Here is a 19,918-nt window from a genome sequence, read left to right as displayed (position 1 = left end):
TTGTTCTGATGCCGCTCTGCCTCGTTAAACCACCACGATGTCGCTTTCTACTTTGAAAACACGGAAAGTTGACACTGTATTTTGATAAGCTGTTGCACTCTTCAGGCTCGTGGTGTGAGCGGAACCGGACCGGTGCATTTATAAGAAAAATGCCGTTGTGTGTCTCCATCCAAAATCCGCTTTCCTCGCGCTGCCTGCTCGCACCAGTGGCGGCGCCAGAGTATTTTTTCTGGTTCAACTACGGTGGGGCTAACTCATACGGCGGTGGGGCTCAAATCAATGCCAGAATTTCAATGTGAATATATAACAACACCCTCCCACAGCTATAAACACGCACACATAGTGAGAGAGAGAGAGACAGAGACAGCGAAACGTGAATAGTTACGTTAACAGCACAGCAACGGTTATCCATGATAAATTTTGACCAGCTTACTAACGTTAATTTAACGTGAGTGACTATAAGCCGCTAACGCTAACTGCTAGAGCCAGGTAGCTTACAAACTAGTAGCCTGCTGTCTCTGTGTCGAGCAGACTCTAAAAGCAGGCTCACATGAGTGACGTTGACGTACGGACAGTACAGACAACAGTACGGACAGTACAGTCTGTTAATGAACCCAGATCAGTGACAGTTGTCATCGCAGCTGCCTGAATGCCGTTACGACGTGGTGGTGCTGTTGGACTCTTGCACTTTTCTTGGTTATTTTGTTGTTGTTTTTTTCTTGGTGGTTTTATGGTAGGGCTAACACAATTCTCGATGCCCCACCCTGGCGCCGCCGCTGGCTAGCACAGATCCGCTCGTGCGCACATTCGCTGATGCAGGTCGAGTGTTGTCGAGAGATATATGCAGAGACGGCGCTCCTTTTTTTTTTTGTTTAAACATTTTATTAAAGAAAATGATGACAAAGTATGATGTACATTCAGAGACAGTTACAAAGGCATTTTCAGTTTTTCAGTTATTTCTTCTTAACCCCTCCCATACCCACCCCCAGCTTCCTCAACATAAGAAAAACTAAAAAAGAAAAATTATATATAAAAGATAAAGACAGACAAGAGCAAACAGACATGGACAGGCTAGGACAAAAGACATGTATGCAAATAATTAAGCAAGTAAATGAATATGATATAAAACAAAACCTTTAATAAAAAAGATACAAAGATGAATTATAATATTAAAGTATCTTTATATGTATAGATATATAAATATATCTAAAAAAAAAATTAAAAAAAATTAAATAATAAAAAAAAATAATAAAAAAAAAAGTCTCAATATTGTGTTATGCAAATAATGGAATTGTTGCAGTACTTATACCACCAGCAATAGAAGGCAGAGTTGTTTTTTAAACATGTTTTAAAACCACAGTGTTCATATATACGTCACTCCTACAGAAGAGGGCAGGGTGGTGGACAGGCAGCAGCGCACAGATAATAAATTAATGCAAAGTAGTGTAGTTTAATGTAAAGTATGTTTTGGATTCTACTGTGCAATTTCACTCGCAGGCAGACGGTCGAAATAGTTAATCAACGGTTGCCAGTGACAATGGAATTTATCCGAGCAGCCTCTCAAAGCAAATTTAATTTTTTCCAATTTTAGAAAGGACATGATGTCACGAAGCCAAGATTTGAGTGATGGAGGGAGGCGGGATTTCCATAAGAGCAAAATGCTCCTTCGAGCGATCAGAGAGGAGAAAGCAATTACATTGGATTGAGTATTTGTTGCAACATTTTCATCTGGAAGTCTTCCAAAAATAGCTACATGAGGAGATGGTGGGATATGGATCTGCGTTATTTCAGAAATAACCTTAAAGAATGAATCCCAGAAAGTAAACAACTTAGGGCATGTCCAAAACATATGTGTAAGGTCACACGGTGAGAGCGAGCATCTATTACATTTATCTTCAACTGTATCTGGGTAGATTCTAGAGAGCCTGGACATGCTATAATGAATCCTGTGGAGCACTTTAAATTGAATGAGGCTAAGCCGCATACATGAAGAGGAAAGTTTGATATTTGTAAGGGCTTTACTCCAGAACCGATCAGAAAGGGTCACTTGCAGTTCGTCTTCCCAGTTCGATTTGATTTTTTCAATAGTTAATTCATTGGCTGGCAACAGTAGGTCATATAGGTAGGAGACATGTCCTTTAGGGGTGGTGTTAGCTAAGAGAATGTGGTCCATACCAGTTACGGTTGGGATAAGTGGGAATGTAGGTGAATGAGTTCTTGCAAAATCCCGTAGTTGAAAATATCTAAAGAAATCCGAACTGGTTAATCCAAATATGGCTTGTAGCTGGTTGAAACTTGCAAATGACCCTTCTACATACAAATCTTTTAATGAACGCAGACCCCCTCTGCCCAGGAACACAAAGCGCGGATCAGTTCTGGCTGGTGCAAAGAGATGGTTTTTGCAGATGGGTGTTGATTGAGGAAGGGAAGACCACTTAAAATGTCCCCTTATTTGAGCCCAGATTTTGAGTGATGCAACGACAAGGGGGTTAGATGTGTACTGTGAGTAAGGTAAGGGCAGGGTGCCGCATGCCAGAGCCTGCGGCGATGACGATATGCATGAGTCAGATTCCAATTGGCACCAGCTGCTCTGTGGGGATGTAAACCAGAGTAATAGTTTGTGCGTGTTTGCCGCCCAGTAATAAGATTGGAAGTTTGGCAAGCCAAGTCCACCTGAAGGTCTACTCCGCTGCATGGCAGCTTTGCAGATTCTAGGATGTTTACCCGCCCATATGAATTGAGAGACAACAGAGTCAATAGATTTGAAAAACGATTGGGGTAAAAAGATGGGAAGGCATTGGAAGAGGTATAGATAGCGAGGTAAAACGTTCATCTTGACTATTTGTACCCTCCCTGCTAGTGAAAGGGGTAAGTGGCTCCACCTTTGGAGGTCAGACTTGATTTTTGAGGTGAGAGCTGCAAAGTTTTGTTCACGTAGGGACCTTATAGATCGTGTAATGACGACACCTAAGTATTTAAACTCTGAGCTGGAAAACTTAAACGGGATAGACAGTGCTGGGATGTCCAAGGCTGGCTGATTAACTGGAAAACATTCACTTTTTTGAACATTTAATTTGTATCCCGAAAAAGTGCTGAAGAAGTTAAGAATTGATAAGATCCGAGGAATACTAGACAACGGGTTCCTTACGTACAAAAGCAGGTCATCTGCGTAGAGGGATACTTTGTGTTCTGTTCCCCATCGCTGGATGCCCAGAAAACCTCTTTCCGTTTTAAGTGCTATCGAGAGTGGCTCTATGGCGATGGCGAATAGAAGAGGGGAAAGCGGGCACCCCTGACGCGTTCCACGGGAAAGGGGAAAAGTCTTAGAACGAGAAGTATTTGTGCATACCGATGCTTGAGGAGAGGTGTAAAGCAATTGAATCCAGGATATAAAATTGCCTCCAAAGCCAAAATGCCGCAACGCGGTGAACAAGTAGGACCACTCCACCCTATCGAAGGCCTTCTCGGCATCAAGGGACACGATTACTTCTGGGTCAGAAGGGGAAGGTGGGGTGTGGATGATGCCGAGAAGCCTTCTAATGTTGGTGAATGAGTGTCGTTGTCTAATGAACCCCGTCTGGTCTTCTGACACAATGGAGGTCATAACAGTCTCCAACCGACGTGAAATTGCCTTCGCAAGTATTTTAACATCAACAGACAGTAACGATATTGGACGAAAAGACGCACAGTTTAAGGGATCTTTGTCCTTCTTTAATATAAGGGAAATTGAGGCCTGGGTGAGGGTGGGTGGCAAGCAGCCCTGCCGGAGCGACTGCGTAAACATCCTTAGTAGTAATGGAGCTAATTTTTCTATAAATTTTTTTAAAAATTCCACTGGAAAACCATCCGGTCCGGGTGATTTATTATTATTCATCAGTTTTATTGCATCGGTAATCTCGTTAAGTTGCAAAGGGCTGTCCAGCATCTGTCTGTTATCCTCTGAAATCACGGGTACGTCTAGTGCTGTGAAAAATTCAGACATATGAGCTTCATTATTGGAGGACTCCGACGTATAGAGCTGAGAATAGAATGTTTTAAAAACGTTATTTATTTCTACGGGGTCAGACGTAAGCGCACCGGTATTAGTACGGATCTGAGTAATCTGGTTGGAAGCAGTTTTAGTTTTCAGCTGATGGGCTAAAAGCCGACTTGCCTTATCTCCAAATTCATACTGAGTGCCTCTGGAGCGGAGCAGAAGTTGTTCAGCCTCTCTTGTTGTCAAAAGATCAAGTTCAGTCTTAAGTTTCAACCTTTCCTTGTAAAGGTCAGGTGATTGATCAATTGAGTAGCGATGGTCTACAGTGGCAATGGATTCTTCCAGTTCTTTTTGGCGCGCTCTACGATTTTTATTAATATAGGACGTATATGAAATAATTTTACCCCTAATAAAGGCCTTTAGGGTTTCCCATAATAGCATAGGGCAGATGCCTTCTGTGTTATTGGTTTCCAAAAAGAGGTCAATGGCTTCGGAGATTTGTTTACAGAAATTCCCATCAGCCAGCAACAGAGGATCTAAGCGCCATGTCCTATAATCTTTAGGCCTATGGTCAAAGCGAAGGTCAAGGGTTACTGCGGAGTGGTCAGATACGACTATAGGTGAGTATTGTGTGGATATTACCGAGGGAATTAGTGTTTTGTCAATGAGAAAGTAATCTATGCGTGAAAAAGTACGATGTACGTGTGAAAAGAAAGAGTACTGCTTAATAGTGGGATGTAGAAGTCTGTAGGGATCAACATAGCCATATTGTTCCATAAAGGCAGAGAGGGTCTGAGACATTTTAGATGGTGTTGAAGTTCTGGAGCTAGACCTATCCAGTAGAGGGTTAATGACACAGTTCATATCACCTCCCGCAATTAGCACATGGGAATTTAAGTTAGGAAGAGAAGACAATAGGTTTTTCATGAAGTTATAGTCATCCCAATTAGGAGCATAGACAGATACGAGGACAACCGGTTTATGGTACAATGTACCGGGGACAATCACATAGCGACCATTTGGGTCTGCAATAATTTTGTCTGGAGTGAAATGCACGTTTTTCCTAACAAGTATGGCCACACCTCTCGTTTTCAGGTTAAATTTAGAATGAAAGATTTGTCCTATCCAAGGTCTAGACAATTTCTGGTGATCAATATTAAGTAAGTGTGTCTCTTGGAGAAACATTATGTCAGCTTTAAGGTTTTGAATGTGTGAGAATATCCTAGCACGCTTGACTGTGGCATTGAGTCCACCTACATTTAATGAGAGTATTCTTACCACCTGTCCACCACCCTTCTGTGAATGGGCTACATCGGCCATAGCACAAAGATCGATATGAAGTGTAACATACCAGCACTGCAGTCTGTGGATTGTTCCAGAGCAAATGAGAAAAAGAAAAGGTAAATAAATGCAACATTGAAAGACACAATGAGACCAATGGGACAAAAAAACAAACTAACAAAATACACAAAAAAGGAAGTTGGCTTACTTACCCCAGCCATGCCCCTCCCCACCTCCCCGAACCCCATAACTTCCCTAACCCTTTGGTTATCATACCTCTTCGCCAATTGCATTGGCGCACACTATTCAACCTTTACTAACCTTCACTCGAATGCTTAGCTTCTCTTCCCAAAATATGTAACAGTATCCCCATTATTAAGGTCAAACGAACAATAGAACACAGAAATATTCCAAAGAACTTGGTCCGTAGTATAATTAGCTATACGTGTGATTAATAATACTCCATCCTCTTTAACAGCAACAGGCTTTGAGAAGGTGAGTGAATTATGAGCTTCTAGTGCTTGCTTGCCCACACATGAAAGAGAAAAAAAAAAAAAAAAAAAAAAAAAAAGGAAGGAGGGGGGGATGGTGCAGTAGTATAAAATATGTATATGAAATAATAATAATAGTAAAAAAATAAAGTGTATATCTTAGATACACACACACATAAATAACATGAGGATCAAAACAAAATAATGGTATATAAAAAAATATATATATATATAAACACACACACCCCCCCCCCCCCCCCCCCCACACACACACACACACACACACACACACACACACCCACACATATATATTTTGGAATAAAATGAAAGATAAGATTAAGCAGCAGATCAGTTAAGTCCACCTGGAACATATCACATAGTGGTACAAATCTATGGAGCGAATTTCAGTGCAGAGGATATCAAGCAGCAAGTGTCCAATTTACATTAGGCTATATTCGGCCTCACAGCACAACATAAGCGAAACATACCTTCTCAGTAACGCAAACTAACGAGGCAGGAGCAATAACACGAGTAACAGCTCAGTTATGGCTAATAACAAGAGTAACAGCACAATCATAGCTCCTAAGAGCACAACATTTTCATCAATAGTAACGCAGCCCAACAGTATTGCCGAGAGGACGTAAGCTAAGTTAACATGACAGCTGGGATCGGCTCACCTGTTTGTTGAAATAGCCCGCAGCGTGAGTGAAGTCTAGTACCCTGAGTGGGTAAAGATTCATTCCGCTCTGCAATGGCAATTATTTAAAAAGTAAATAAAGATCTACGTTGTTACCAGATGAGTTGTTTGTCCCTTATGTTTCGTTCACGGCACTCCCGATCGGGCCGCAGGCTGCTGGTGGTGGGCTGCGGCAAACACCCGGGCTTCTTCGGGCGAGGAGAAACCTCTCCTGGCCCCATCTTTCAGCACAATCGATAGCCTTGCCGGGAAGAGCAGAGATGGCCTCAGACCCAAGTTGTACAGCTCAGCCATGACTTCTCGATATCTGGTTCGCTGCTCCAGGACTTCTGGTGTATAATCCTCGAAAATCAGTACCGGTTTCCCCCTGTATTGCAGTTTACCTCTCTGTTTGCGGGCCTCTCTGACGACCAATTCTCGCACTTGGTAGCGGTGGAAGCGAATAATAACAACCCGTGGCTTACCCCCCGGGGGTGGTTTGGCGATGAGGGCTCGATGTGCCCAGTCAAGTTCGGGGGGAGTTGGTAGTATTTGGCTGCCGAGTAGTTCCACAAGCAAGTCTGAAAAGAAAGTTGTCGGCCGGGGCCCCTCAATCGACTCTGGCAGCCCGATTATCCTGATATTGTTCCTCCGGCTCCGACCCTCCAGGTCCGCTGTTTTAGCTGCTAGCTTAGCGTTGCTATCAGCTAGCGTGGTGCACTTCTCCTCGAGTAAACACATACGCTCTTCCAGCAGGTTAGCGTTTGACTCCACCGAGAGGATGCGCTGGTCGTGATCTTCTACTGTGGCTTGGGTTTGAGTCAGTTTCTCTTCCAGAGATGAAAATGCCATTTTAAACTCAGATGAGATGGCTTCTCTGTGCTCCTCTAGCAGTTCAGCTATGTTAGCAACACAGGAGCCACCACACGTGCCATGGGCTTCTACCTTTTTGGCGTCGTCTTTCTTGGATTGTTTGCCTGGTTTCGATGACATGTTGCCAGTTTTACATAGATACCACGTTAATTGTTCGTTGGTTCGTATTTGAAGAGGTTTGGGGTAGTTAAAGCTATTGTTTTTGAAAAAGTAATGGGAGAGCAAAGCTAATGCGGCCACTACATTCCGATCCCCAACCGGAAGTCCAGACGGCGCTCCTTAAAAACAACATCAAGTCATGCGTGTGTAGTATTAGGATGTGATGAAGTATGTACAACCGGCTAACGGGCCAAAGCCCGTTTGGGCTGGAGCAGTGTGAATGCAAAGCCGCGGGGAACCCCCCTGGGGCAATCGTGCCGAGGCACGCTACTGATGCCCTTAGGCAGCCTATGTTAATAAAATAAGGATTGTTTTTTGATAAGCTGTGGAACTCTGAGTTAACCTATTTCTACCTGAATTTCTATGAACTATTAGGCTGTTGAGAAAACATATAACTTATATTTTACTTGATAAAATAAGACAATATATGCACTCATGTCGTTTTAGTGATTTACAGTATCTGTAGCTATTAATGTGATGCTCCTCATTTTCCAGCCATATTTTTCCGGACCCTAATTTTGGATCATTTCCATCAACCGGCACCTTAAAGGAAAACACCACCGCATTTCCATACTGAACTATGTTCTGCTCTGATGTTAGACGAGGTGATACATACCTCCCTCTCCTCTGTGCGTGCACTCAATGGCTCTTGAGCGCACTCCGCGCAGCGCTAATTTGCTAGCATGTAGCTTGTCCTTAGGATCCAAAGGGGGGTGAAGTTAGAAGCGACCAAGCACTTCCACGTTGTCCCTATTTAAATACGGTTACGTGAGTAGTTACACGACCCAAGTTTGGTTACACAAAATGAAACATGCCAATTTTTCTAAGCGGATAACAAGGATAACTATATAGTATGGCGGAATAACAACTGGAAGCACTTCGACGTCGGCGCAGTAATATCATCACTCCGCTCCCCCTCTTACTTCCGTCAATAGAACCTACGTGACTGCACGCCATCGCCTGCACTACCTGTAGTAGTTTGTGCACAGTTGAGGAAGCATCAGGTTGTAGTAAGATAGTTTGTGAACAATCAAACATCATGGTTATAACGTGGATCGTACAGGGTTGTGAAAACAAGCAGAAGGTATATAGTCCCGTCATGTTTTGAGTGATGATATTACTGCGCCGACGTCGAAGTGCTTCCAGTTGTTATTCCGCCATACTATATAGTTATCCTTGTTATCCGCTTAGAAAAATTGGCATGTTTCATTTTGTGTAACCAAACTTGGGTCGTGTAACTACTCACGTAACCGTATTTAAATAGGGACAACGTGGAAGTGCTTGGTCGCTTCTAACTTCACCCCCCTTTGGATCCTAAGGACAAGCTACATGCTAGCAAATTAGCGCTGCGCGGAGTGCGCGCAAGAGCCATTGAGTGCACGCACAGAGGAGAGGGAGGTATGTATCACCTCGTCTAAGATCAGAGCAGAACATAGTTCAGTATGGAAATGCGGTGGTGTTTTCCTTTAATAAGTCACTCTCTCCTTGAATCCTTGAAAACCTTGAATACACTCTGGTTGAACAAAAATGTTGAATGCAAATATAATAATTGCAGAATTGCAGACTGCTTGCTGTGCCACCTGACTTAATCCAACTGCACCAAAACACCATTCCACGCGTCTCGTCTGTTTAGGGTTTTCTCGGTGGGTACCACCGGGCCTGAAAAAATTCTAGGGGAAACACTGCTATTGATAAATGAGCCCTGTTGTCTGTGCTAGCTTAATCCTGGACCTGGATGTGATGTTTTGGCTGCTGCAAAGTTCAAACCGTCCTCTTGTGGATTAATGAATTCAGCTGCACACATCAACTCAGAGGAACCGCTCTTATTAAAACACTGTCATACTTAAAGTCCCCCTCCACTCAAAAATGTGTTTTTCTTATTTTTCTGTCCTCTAAAATGTCTGAATTCTGTGCACCTCTGTGAAATTTGAAATTTGAAACGAATCCTGGCAAGCGAGATTATGTACGCCCCTCCGTCTTATGTACGTCCCCCCATCTTCCCCGAGGCGGGCGCGTGTGCGCCCGCTGTGGCCAGGGGGGCTCCGTCCCCCGCCGGCCGCGCTGCGGGCGTTCCGTGTTTCGCACCTTCTAGTCCGGGCCTCCCGATTGGACGCATCCATCCATGTGTCGGTTCATAGTACCCCGGCTGAATCTCGCCGATGTTTCCGCTAGGCATCTTGTTGTCGTTCGTCCACCGGTCACATAGAAGCGCGAGCATGAGCGCAAGCAGCTGTGGTGGTTGGGGCGCATCATGGCCTGTGGTATTTGCATATCATGAATATTCAGTGTCTCAGAATTCCTCCATGAGGAGAGAGCAGTGGATGTCCTTAGAGCCCAATTTCAGAGTTTTTTTAAACTTTTTATTTTGGGAAACAATGTTCAACAAAATATTAGGCATTGGAGATTATTATATACTTAAAAACATGCCTGGAGGGGGTCTTTAAAGAACCACTGCTAATAAAAGGGGGTGACCATGTTTAACGGCAGGGGATCAGGACATTTTTCAAGCATCTGTATACGATGCAACACTACTGTGTTGTCTTGTCTCTGATCCACTGATGTTGGTGTAGGCCAAGCCTGTAAGAAAATCCTTTTGTTTGTTTATTTATTTCTATTATCTGTGAAACCTGTGTTTTCCTGCACAATGTCCTTTTCCTAACGTGTCTTCCTGGTTGTGGACTGTGGACAGTGTGGCCTGATGAGATCATGGGGCCTTTTGGACCCCAGGACCAGCGCTTCCAGCTGCCTGGTAATGTGGGTTTTGACTGCCACCTGGAGGAATTAGCTGAGCAGAAGAAGAGCCTGACGCACAAGATGGTCCCTGATGTGCTGTCCTCCCCGTCCAGCAGTGAGAGACACGAGATCATTCTGGCCCAGTTCATGGGAGAGTTCCTTGTAAGTGTAATAATGTTATCAGTTAATTATACTTCCATATGGATAATTAACATGCCACTGTATGATATATTGCAGTGTATTGTTTATTTCTGTTTATTGTTAATAAATAATAATTATTTATTAATAGACAATTAACACTAAAGTGTAAGTTGTTCCCACCTCAGTAAAATGTGTTAATAACCACCTTTGAATTATTAAAAAACTCTGAAGGTATATATAATTTGTTTATTTATTAATAGACAATTAACACTAAAGTGTAAGTTGTTCCCACCTCAGTAAAATGTGTTAATAACCACCTTTGAATTATTAAAAAACTCTGAAGGTATATATAATTTGTTTATTTATTAATAGACAATTAACACTAAAGTGTAAGTTGTTCCCACCTCAGTAAAATGTGTTAATAACCACCTTTGAATTATTAAAAAACTCTGAAGGTATATATAATTCGTTGTATTGTTGCTGCTGTAATTGAAAACATAATGTATTGAACCTACACAGTGGGGCTGCACCATAAAATGAGAATCACATTTGTTTTGTAAGAATTTTGATCATGATTTGCTACCATTTCTCTGCAAAGTATTTATTTTTCTTCGATCACCAAAACATTGTGATGTTGCACTCAATAATGGCAACTGGAGGCTTGCATGCATTCACAATGAAGCAACAAACACAAAACAAACGAGAATGACAGGGACAAAGTGCTATGCGGAGATGAATGAACGGAACGATATTTAGATTCCAAAATCGTGTTGGAAAAAAAACGGAATCAATTTGTGCAACACATTGGTCTATCTATGGGAAACACTTTCTGGAAATAAACCATTTTTGATGCATACTTTTTTTCCATCACCCTCAATCAAACTAATCAAGACTAGTGGAGATAGCTGTTTCTTGACTTAATCCAAAAGTTAAGGTGTGTAGTATCACAGCAAATGTATTTCAAATTGCATAATTTGTGTTTGGTCCCAATTTAAAAGTGTGTGTGTGTGTGTGTGTGTGTGTGTGTGTGTGTGTGTGTGTGTGTGTGTGTGTGTGTGTGTGTGTGTGTGTGTGTGTGTGTGTGTGTGTGTGTGTGTGTGTGTGTGTGTGTGTGTGTGTGTGCTTGTGTGTGTGTGCTTGTGTGTGTGTGCTTGTGTGTGTGTGCTTGTGTTTTTGTGAGGACAAAGATGAGCCAGCCTCCTCTCAGAGAGTCAGTGGAGCTGAACAGTACTTTGATGACTCCAGTCTTGAATGTGCCATACAGTTGTGCCCAGAGCTTCTAAAGAAAGGTACAGCACTCATACGCCCATAACATCCATGCTCATTCCATAAAGAAGTAGGCATTGTGGTCCTACATGTCATATGTCATTGTCTTTCTGTCCCGTTACTGTCTAATGTGTGTGTTTCTGACAATGTGATGAACAGATTTCCAGTCCATGTTTCCTGAGGCCCCATCCTCTGTTATGATGGTGGTCACAGTGACCCAAATGACCCAGAACGATATGACGTCATGGTCTGCTGAGGTGGAGCAGGAGAGGGAGCAGATGCTTGACAAGGTGAGGTCCTAATTGTTGGCCCATGCTAAACCAAGTTTTACTGGAAACCTGCTGACTTACCAACTGTACTGAAAACATGACCTCCCTGGTATTTAAGTGTCAACTAGTTAAGGTACCTACCCGCTCTCAATATGACCTTTTTATTAACATTTGAAAATCTATTGAAGTTTTTGTTTAATTAACTAATTGACTCTCCTCAGAATATTAGTATTGAATGTATAAACTGTTTTTCTTGGCCAATTTCCACCAACAGCAAAGGAAATTATATAGACGGACATAATGACTCTGGGTTGTCATTATGTCTGTGTCTATATACTTATATAGTATATATATAACTATATAAGATGAAGAGTCATTACCTCTAAATCGTTTTTTGGCTACATTACAAAGAATGTAACGTTTCATATGTCATTTTGGCACAAAAAGGGAAATAAAAGCAGCCCGGAGAGATAACTGATCACAGATTTGATTCAACTAAGTTTGTATCGTTAAGATTTCAAATATTATGGCATCATAAGCTTATCACCAAATCAAGCAGGCGTTAGTTAATTATATAATTTGGTCACTAAGCTTCACACATGTGTAGACAGTAAATGATGAGCACAGAACCACGGATACCCATAAAGTTGTTCCTGTACTCTGCAGTTTGTTGATGGAGCAAAGGAGATCTGCTATGCTCTGCAGAGGGAAGGATTCTGGGCCGACTTCATTGAGCCTTCGTCAGGCCTGGCAGTAAGACACCACTGTCACTCTGTTCTTGTTTTTTATATTTACATTTTAGTATATATTTTCCATCACATACAGGAACAACCAACTGAACAGTACAAGGACATAACTAACACATTGATGATAAGACTGCCTGTGTTTTTGTATGACACATAGTGTGAGCACAGGAACACATGCATGGAAGTGGTCTTACGTCAACAAGTAGATTGCTCCAATGCATAAATACACCTTCCTTTTTAAATAACATTTTCTTTAGTTGAGAAGGGATGAGATGGGACCAGGACTGAAACACTGAGTCCGGCCAGGACATTTTTATATTATATTACATAGAGAGGGGGCTGCGTTGTGAGTCACTGTTAGAGGATCACTCGGGTAGAGATGAGTGTCCTCTCAAATCCCTCGTCAAAGCTGTTTCGGTAGTTAGTTTGGGTTTACACTGTGTGCACAATTATTAGGCAAGTGAGTATATGTTTTTTATTTATTTTATGCATATTTACCAACTACAAGCTGTATAAACTTGAATGCTTATTGGATTTAAGCATATCAGGTGATGTGTATTTGTGTAATGAGGGAGTGTGTGGCCTAAGGAGATAAACACCCTATATTAAGGTGTGCGCAAAATGGGCCGACAAAGAGATTTAACTGACAAAGTCTGAAAAGTAAAAAATTTAAAAAAGTGGGATGAGGGATGCACCACTCTTGAAAAAGATATTGAGGCGTGATCACACAACCATCATATGCAATAGTCAACAGAGTCGCAATAAATGCGTTGAGAGAAAAGATGCAAATTAACTGCCAAAGATTTGAGAAGAATCCAACGTGCTGTAATATTCCAGAACAACAACCTACCTGCAGTGCCCAGAAGTACAATGTGTTCAGTGCTCAGAGACAGTGGCGCCGCCAGGATTCAATTTCAATATACACACAGAAACGGCAAATACAACAACAAATGGAAAAATACTTTTTTAAGACAAAATCTAATGTTTTCAGTATCAGTGAAATCAGTAGCGTATATCATGTTGATAGGCCCCGATGCAAATATTTTTTTTGTGCCCTCCATCCCCGCCCTAAACACAAGCGCACGCTTGTGAGCACTCCACGCACGCACACACACACGCACAGTACGGTATCATAACTCTGCCGGCCCGGGGAGAGAAACATGCATCGGCTCGGCCCACAGTGCTCAGCAGCAGAGAGGTGACGAGACTAGAGCCGAGCTGTATTGTGTAGTGGAGAGGGGCCAACACACGCTATGCGCAATTGCGCACACACGCGCGATCGTCCTCTCAAATGCGGCTGCGTCTCTCCAGGTCACTGTGTGAGAGAAAGAAAAACTCTGACTTGCTTGGGCAGATGTTGTTTGGTGTCACCCGCTGATTTGCATAATTTAAATATCTAGACTGCTGATTTTTTTTTTTTTCACCTTCAAAAAAAGTACGCACAGTGCGTTTAGGATTCCAGCTGGCGGCGCCACTGCTCAGAGACATGGCCAAGGTAAGGAAGACTGAAGCTGACCGCCACTGAACAAGATGCATAATTTGAAATGTCAACACTGGCCCAAGAATATCTGAAGACAGATTTTTGGACTGATAAAATGAGAGTGACCCTTGACGGAAATCGCTCCACTTCGACTCCACGCCAGCAAGGTGGAGGTGAGGTACTGGTAGGGCTGTCAAAATTGCTCAAAAATGGAGTTCGAATATTCCCTTAAAAAACACGTATATTCGAACATATTCAAATTTCTGGTTGCATTAGGCACGTCAATAACTGGACAAATTAATACAAAGAGACATAACTACTTGTATAGGTAGTTTATTTACCGGTAAGTTTAAACATATTTAACAACATATAACCTTCACAAAAGTCCTCAGACCTTGGCCTCTCGCTCGCTCTCGCACACACTCTCTCTCTCCCTCCCTCTCCCTCTCTCTCTCTCGCACACTCTCTCTCCCTCACGTTCCCTCATGCGCCCCCCCCCCCACACACACACACACACACACGCTGCGCATAGCAGGTTAAATGAACGACAACAATAAACAAATGCTGTGTGCTGATCAAGAGTTTTGTGCAAGCAATTTAAGGTAGTGATTCTTGTCCCAAATATGGCAGGTTTCATTCAGTGATTGAAACAAATATTAACATTATTTGAAGTTTTACAGTATAGAACTGGCATTCCCTGACGCTGCTGCTGCTGCTGTGGTTGTTTTGATTGTTTTTTTACATATGATTCGAATATTAATTTTCACATTCAAAATTCTGTTTTTAACAACTATTTGAATATATTTTCGAGTTTAGAATATTTGTTGACAGCCCTAGGTATTATTAAAGATGAGCCAGTTTGACCTGTTCGATTTGAAGATAGACTCAAAATCAAATCCCAAACCTACTGCCAGTTTTTAGAAGACACTTTCTTCAAGCAGTGGAAAAAGTCTGCATCTTCCAAGAAGACCATGATATTAATACAGGACAACACTCGCATGCAACAAAGTACTCCACTGCAGGGTTAGCCAGAAAGGCCTTAAAGATGAAAGCATAATGACATGACCCCCTTCCTCACCTAAACCCTATTGATAACTTGTGGGCCTTCTTAAACAGGAGAATTACAGTGAAGGAAAGCAGTCCACCTCTCTGAACAGTGTCTGGGAGGCTGTGTTGCTGCTGCACAAAAGGTTGATCGTCAACAGATCAAGAAACTGACCGACTCCATTGATGGAAGACTTATGATTATTATTGAAAAGAAGGGTGGCTTGTCAATGATTTGTTTTTTAATGTCAGAATTGTTCAATTGTAAATGTTAAGTTGTGTTTATTATTCTCACTTTAACAGATGAAAATAAGTGAGATGGGAACATTTTTGTTGTTTATTTAGTCGCATAAACATTCTGCACATTAATAGTTGCCCATTAATTGTGCACACATGGATATTCTCCAAAGATAGCCAAAAAAGGAGGTTTGAGGTTTATTAGCATTGTGGATTGACCGAGAGCACAGTAGTTGTTCAATAATGAAATGAATCCTCAAAAATACAACTTGCCTAAAAATTGTTCACACAGTGTATTTCAGTCAGGATCAAACCTGAAACCTAGACTTGACTGGCCTCAGTGGAGACTTGAAGAGGCTGCATGAGTTCATGGGTCATTGAACCTGTTTGTTTTTTTACATCTGGTCGGCAGGTTGAAACCACAGCAGCAAGCAAGGCACTAATGATGAATGTGTGTGTTCATTCCCAGTTCTTTGGCACGTACACCAACAACACACTGTTTGAGACCGATGACAGGTACCTTCACCTGGGCTTCCAGATCGAGGACCTGGGCTGCTGTAGAGTGATCCGGCACCCTCTGTGGGGGACGCGTGTGTTTGTTGGGACCATATTCACCAGTGCACCAGACAGCAGCCGCATCATGAAGACGCTGCAGGGCAGATGAACACATTAACAACACAACACATACGGACTGTTTGATGATGGGATTCTTGGCTGCAGCCTCATCATTTTAATGAAGATGATAAACACAAACAGACTTCTTTGTGTATTTACCTTTGCTACATGTATGTGTAAATATGTATTTATAGATTACTGTGCCACATGTTTGAAGCTGCTGTCATCACATTAAACTGGCTCTAGACTCAAGTGTTGGTGGAACTTTTTAGATTCAAACACCTCTCAGCAACACTTCCCCTCTTTCTCAGTATGTACCTCATTAATAAAGCTTGCATATGCACAAAACGGATCTGGAAACATGCAAATGCCACTTTCCACGCAAAGGTTGTGATCTATAAAAAGCAAACTTGACGGGAAAGTGTGCGTACCTGTCGGCAAACTGAGGCATGCATACGCACATTCTGGAGACTGGAGGGTAATCTGTGGTGAACTGAAGTTAGATTGTAGAAAGTAAATGTGAAAAGAACTAGTCTAGTTTTGATAACTCGCACACATTTCATTTCACTCCATATCATACGTTAGAGCTGAAGTTGAACTCCATAATTGTTTCATAAACACCTTTTAAAATCCAACTCATAAATTAAATCAAAATTATTTCTAAATATTAATACAGCGCTGTGTCCCTGCAGGAGGAGGAGACGGGCAGAACGCAGCGGGAATAACTACACATATTTAGGGTATTTAGCAGACACTTTTGTCCAAAGCAACTTACAATAAGTACATTTGTGACCAGCCACGGCAAAACCAGGAACAAGTCGGCCTCAGGGCATTTTGAGTTATTCGCAGATTCTGAAAGCGTAGTTTCTAAGCTTTCCAATGATGTCTAACACATGAAAATCGATAATACGATTATACACGATAATATTTGACGAAGTTGTGGCCATTTGAATGTATGCTTCTCTGAAAACCGTTGAAAACTGGCCTGAAAGATTTTCAAATCTCACCTCACCTCACCTCACCTGGGGCCTCATGTACAAAGGGTGCGTACGCACAAAAACGTGGCGTACGTTCTTTTTCACGGCAAAGTTCAGATGCCAAAGCTGTCTTTGAATGTATCTTAACAATGAGTGTCCTGTAAGCCCATGCGGGCTGGGCACAAAAAGATGTGCATGACACTTAAAGGGATAGTTCAGAATTTTGGACATAAGTCCTATTTTCCAAGTGAGCCGGTGTGTTCGAGACGTCTGGAGACGTTTTCAAGAAATTTCATTCAGTTCTTCTAGTTGCCGAGTTCGCTTATGCTATGGCTAGCGCAAGTCAATGGTTCTTAGCTAGACAGGCAACAGTCTGAAAAGTCTTGCCCACTCCATAGTGCAACCGAGGCAAATCAATTAAAACACTAGACTGTCGATGTACATATCTGTGTTGATAGAATAATATTTGAAACAAAACTAACCTCGCATTGCATGAATCATCCATTTTTTGAGGAACTAGTTTCTCAGCAGCAGCACCCCTGCCAAACTTTACTAGTGATGACATGTATAGCCGCATGTCATCTTTCCACCGCTGGCTGTCGAGGTGGTGTCCAGATAACGATGTGGGCTTCGTTAATAATTGGCAGCCTTTCTGGGGAAAACCTGGTCTGATCAGAAGAGATGACATCCACCCCACTTTGGATGGAGCTGCTCTCCTATCTAGAAACATCGCTGATCTCATTGGTAGTCCTAAAACATGACAAACCAGTGTTGAGACCAGGAAGCAGAGTTGCAGTCTTACACACTTCTCTGCGCCTCCTTTAGAGCAGTCACCCACCCAAAACCAAAACCACATAAGAACGGTGTCTGCCCCCCGACCAACCAAATTAATTTGGTCCAACAGAAGAGGGATTTCACATGAAAACCTAATAAAAATTAGCCCTTCCGATGTAGTAAATCAAAATAAGAGAATTAAATATGGACTCTTAAACATTAGATCTCTCTCATCTAAAGCAGTATTAGTCAATGATTTAATATCAGATAATCATATTGATTTATTCTGCCTGACTGAAACTTGGCTGCGTGATGAAGACTATGTTTGCTTAAACGAAGCTAGTCCTCCCAGCCATATTAATACTCGTATATATCTCGAGGCAGCAGACGTGGAGGAGAAGTTGCAGCCATTTTTGATTCAAGCCTGTCAATCAATCCGAAACCCAAACTAAATTATAACTCATTTGAGAGTCTGATTCTCAGCCTTTCGCACCCAAACTGGAAAACAATGCAGCCAATTCTGTTTGTTATTGTGTATCCTGCTCCTGGTCCATACTCTGAATTCCTATCTGAATTCTCTGAGTTGCTATCAAGTTTAGTCCTTAAATCAGATAAATTAATTATTGTGATTTTAATGTCCATGTGGACATTGTAAATGACAGCCTTAATGTAGCATTTACTTCCTTAATAGATTCAGAGAGGCTCCAGTCAGAGTGTACAGAAACCAACTCACTGTCATAGCCACACTCTCAACCTCGTCTTATCTTATGGCGTTGAAATTGAAAACTTAATAATCTTTCCTCAAAATTCTTCTCTATCTGACCATTACTTGATAACCTTTGACTTATTGTTGCTGGACTTCGCTCCTCTAGGAAAAAGCTACTACTCTCGGTGTCTATCGGATAGAGCAGTAGCTAAGTTTAAGGAAGTAATTCCGCCAGTCTTGAGTTCACTTCCATGTCTTAATGAAACGGAGGACTTCTATGTTAATCTTAGTCCCTCCCAGATCGATTCTCTTATAGATGAATCTGGAAGCCTACTGAGAACGACTCTCGACTCTGTTACTCCGCTAAAACAGAAAACTATAAAGCATAGGAAGTTAGCTCCCTGGTATAACTCCCAAACTCGTAAATTAAAACAAAAATTGCGTAAACTTGAAACCATCTGGCGCTCCACCAAACTGGAAGAATCCTGCCTAGTCTGGCAGGACTGTCTTAAAACGTATAAGAAGGCTCTCCGTAATGCCAGAGCAGCCTACTACTCATCTTTAATAGAGGAAAATAAAAACAACCCTAGATTTATTTTCAGTACTGTAGCCAGGCTGACAAAGAGTCACAGCTCTACTGAGCCATGCATTCCTAGAGATCTTAGTAGTAACGACTTTATGAACTTTTTTAATGATAAAATTCTAGCAATCCGCGACAAAATTACTTGCATCTTGCCTTCAATTAGAACCGCGTTACCCTCAAACGCAGGAGTTTTAGAACTAGCATTAAGACCTGATGTATATTTAGACTGCTTTTCTCCAATCAACCTAAACCAACTAACGTCAATGATCTCTTCTTCTAAACCTTCAACCTGTCTCCTCGACCCGATACCAACCAGGCTACTGAAAGAAGTCTTACCCTTAGTTATCGCGTCGCTATTAGATATGATCAATGTGTCTTTATTAACAGGCTATGTGCCACAGTCTTTTAAAGTAGCTGTAATTAAACCTCTTCTTAAGAAGCCTACTCTAGATCCAGGGGTTTTATCAAACTACAGACCAATATCAAATCTTCCTTATCTCTCTAAGATCCTTGAGAAAGTAGTCGCCAATCAGCTGTGTGACTTTCTCAACAATAACAGTCTACTTGAGGACTTCCAGTCAGGATTTAGAGTACATCATAGTACAGAGACAGCTCTGGTGAAAATTACAAATGACCTTATTGCTTCTGACAAAGGACTGGTTTTTGTACTTGTTCTGCTAGATCTTAGTGCTTAGTGCATTTGACACCATTAACCATGAGATTCTAATATGTAGACTGGAAAAATTAATTGGCATCAAAGGAACCGCATTAAGCTGGTTTAAGTCCTATTTATCCAATCGATCTCAGTTTGTGCATGTCATTGAAAAATCTTTCAGGCACACTGAAGTTAAATACGGTGTTCCTCAAGGTTCTGTGCTCAGACCAATTCTT

At 41.9% G+C, this 19,918-nt stretch overlaps 1 protein-coding gene across 1 annotated transcript in view; it reads left to right on the top strand.

Annotated features, from left to right (window-relative positions):
• Nucleotides 1-16,324, top strand: part of mmadhcb (metabolism of cobalamin associated Db) — a 33,198-nt gene extending 16,874 nt beyond the window's left edge. The window contains exons 4-8 of the mRNA XM_084022282.1: nt 10,146-10,351; nt 11,511-11,619; nt 11,756-11,886; nt 12,532-12,618; nt 15,842-16,324. Coding sequence (XP_083878408.1) covers nt 10,146-10,351; nt 11,511-11,619; nt 11,756-11,886; nt 12,532-12,618; nt 15,842-16,036 — 728 coding nt within the window. The 3' untranslated portion in view covers nt 16,037-16,324. The remainder of the gene's footprint in view (nt 1-10,145; nt 10,352-11,510; nt 11,620-11,755; nt 11,887-12,531; nt 12,619-15,841) is intronic.
• The last annotated feature ends 3,594 nt before the right edge of the window (nt 16,325-19,918 follow it).

This window comes from Eutrigla gurnardus, assembly GCF_963514095.1.
Source record: "Eutrigla gurnardus genome assembly, chromosome: 12".
Classification (NCBI taxonomy): domain Eukaryota; kingdom Metazoa; phylum Chordata; class Actinopteri; order Perciformes; family Triglidae; genus Eutrigla; species Eutrigla gurnardus.
Note: the sequence above shows the minus strand (reverse complement) of the source record. Positions and strands in the feature narration are given on the sequence as shown.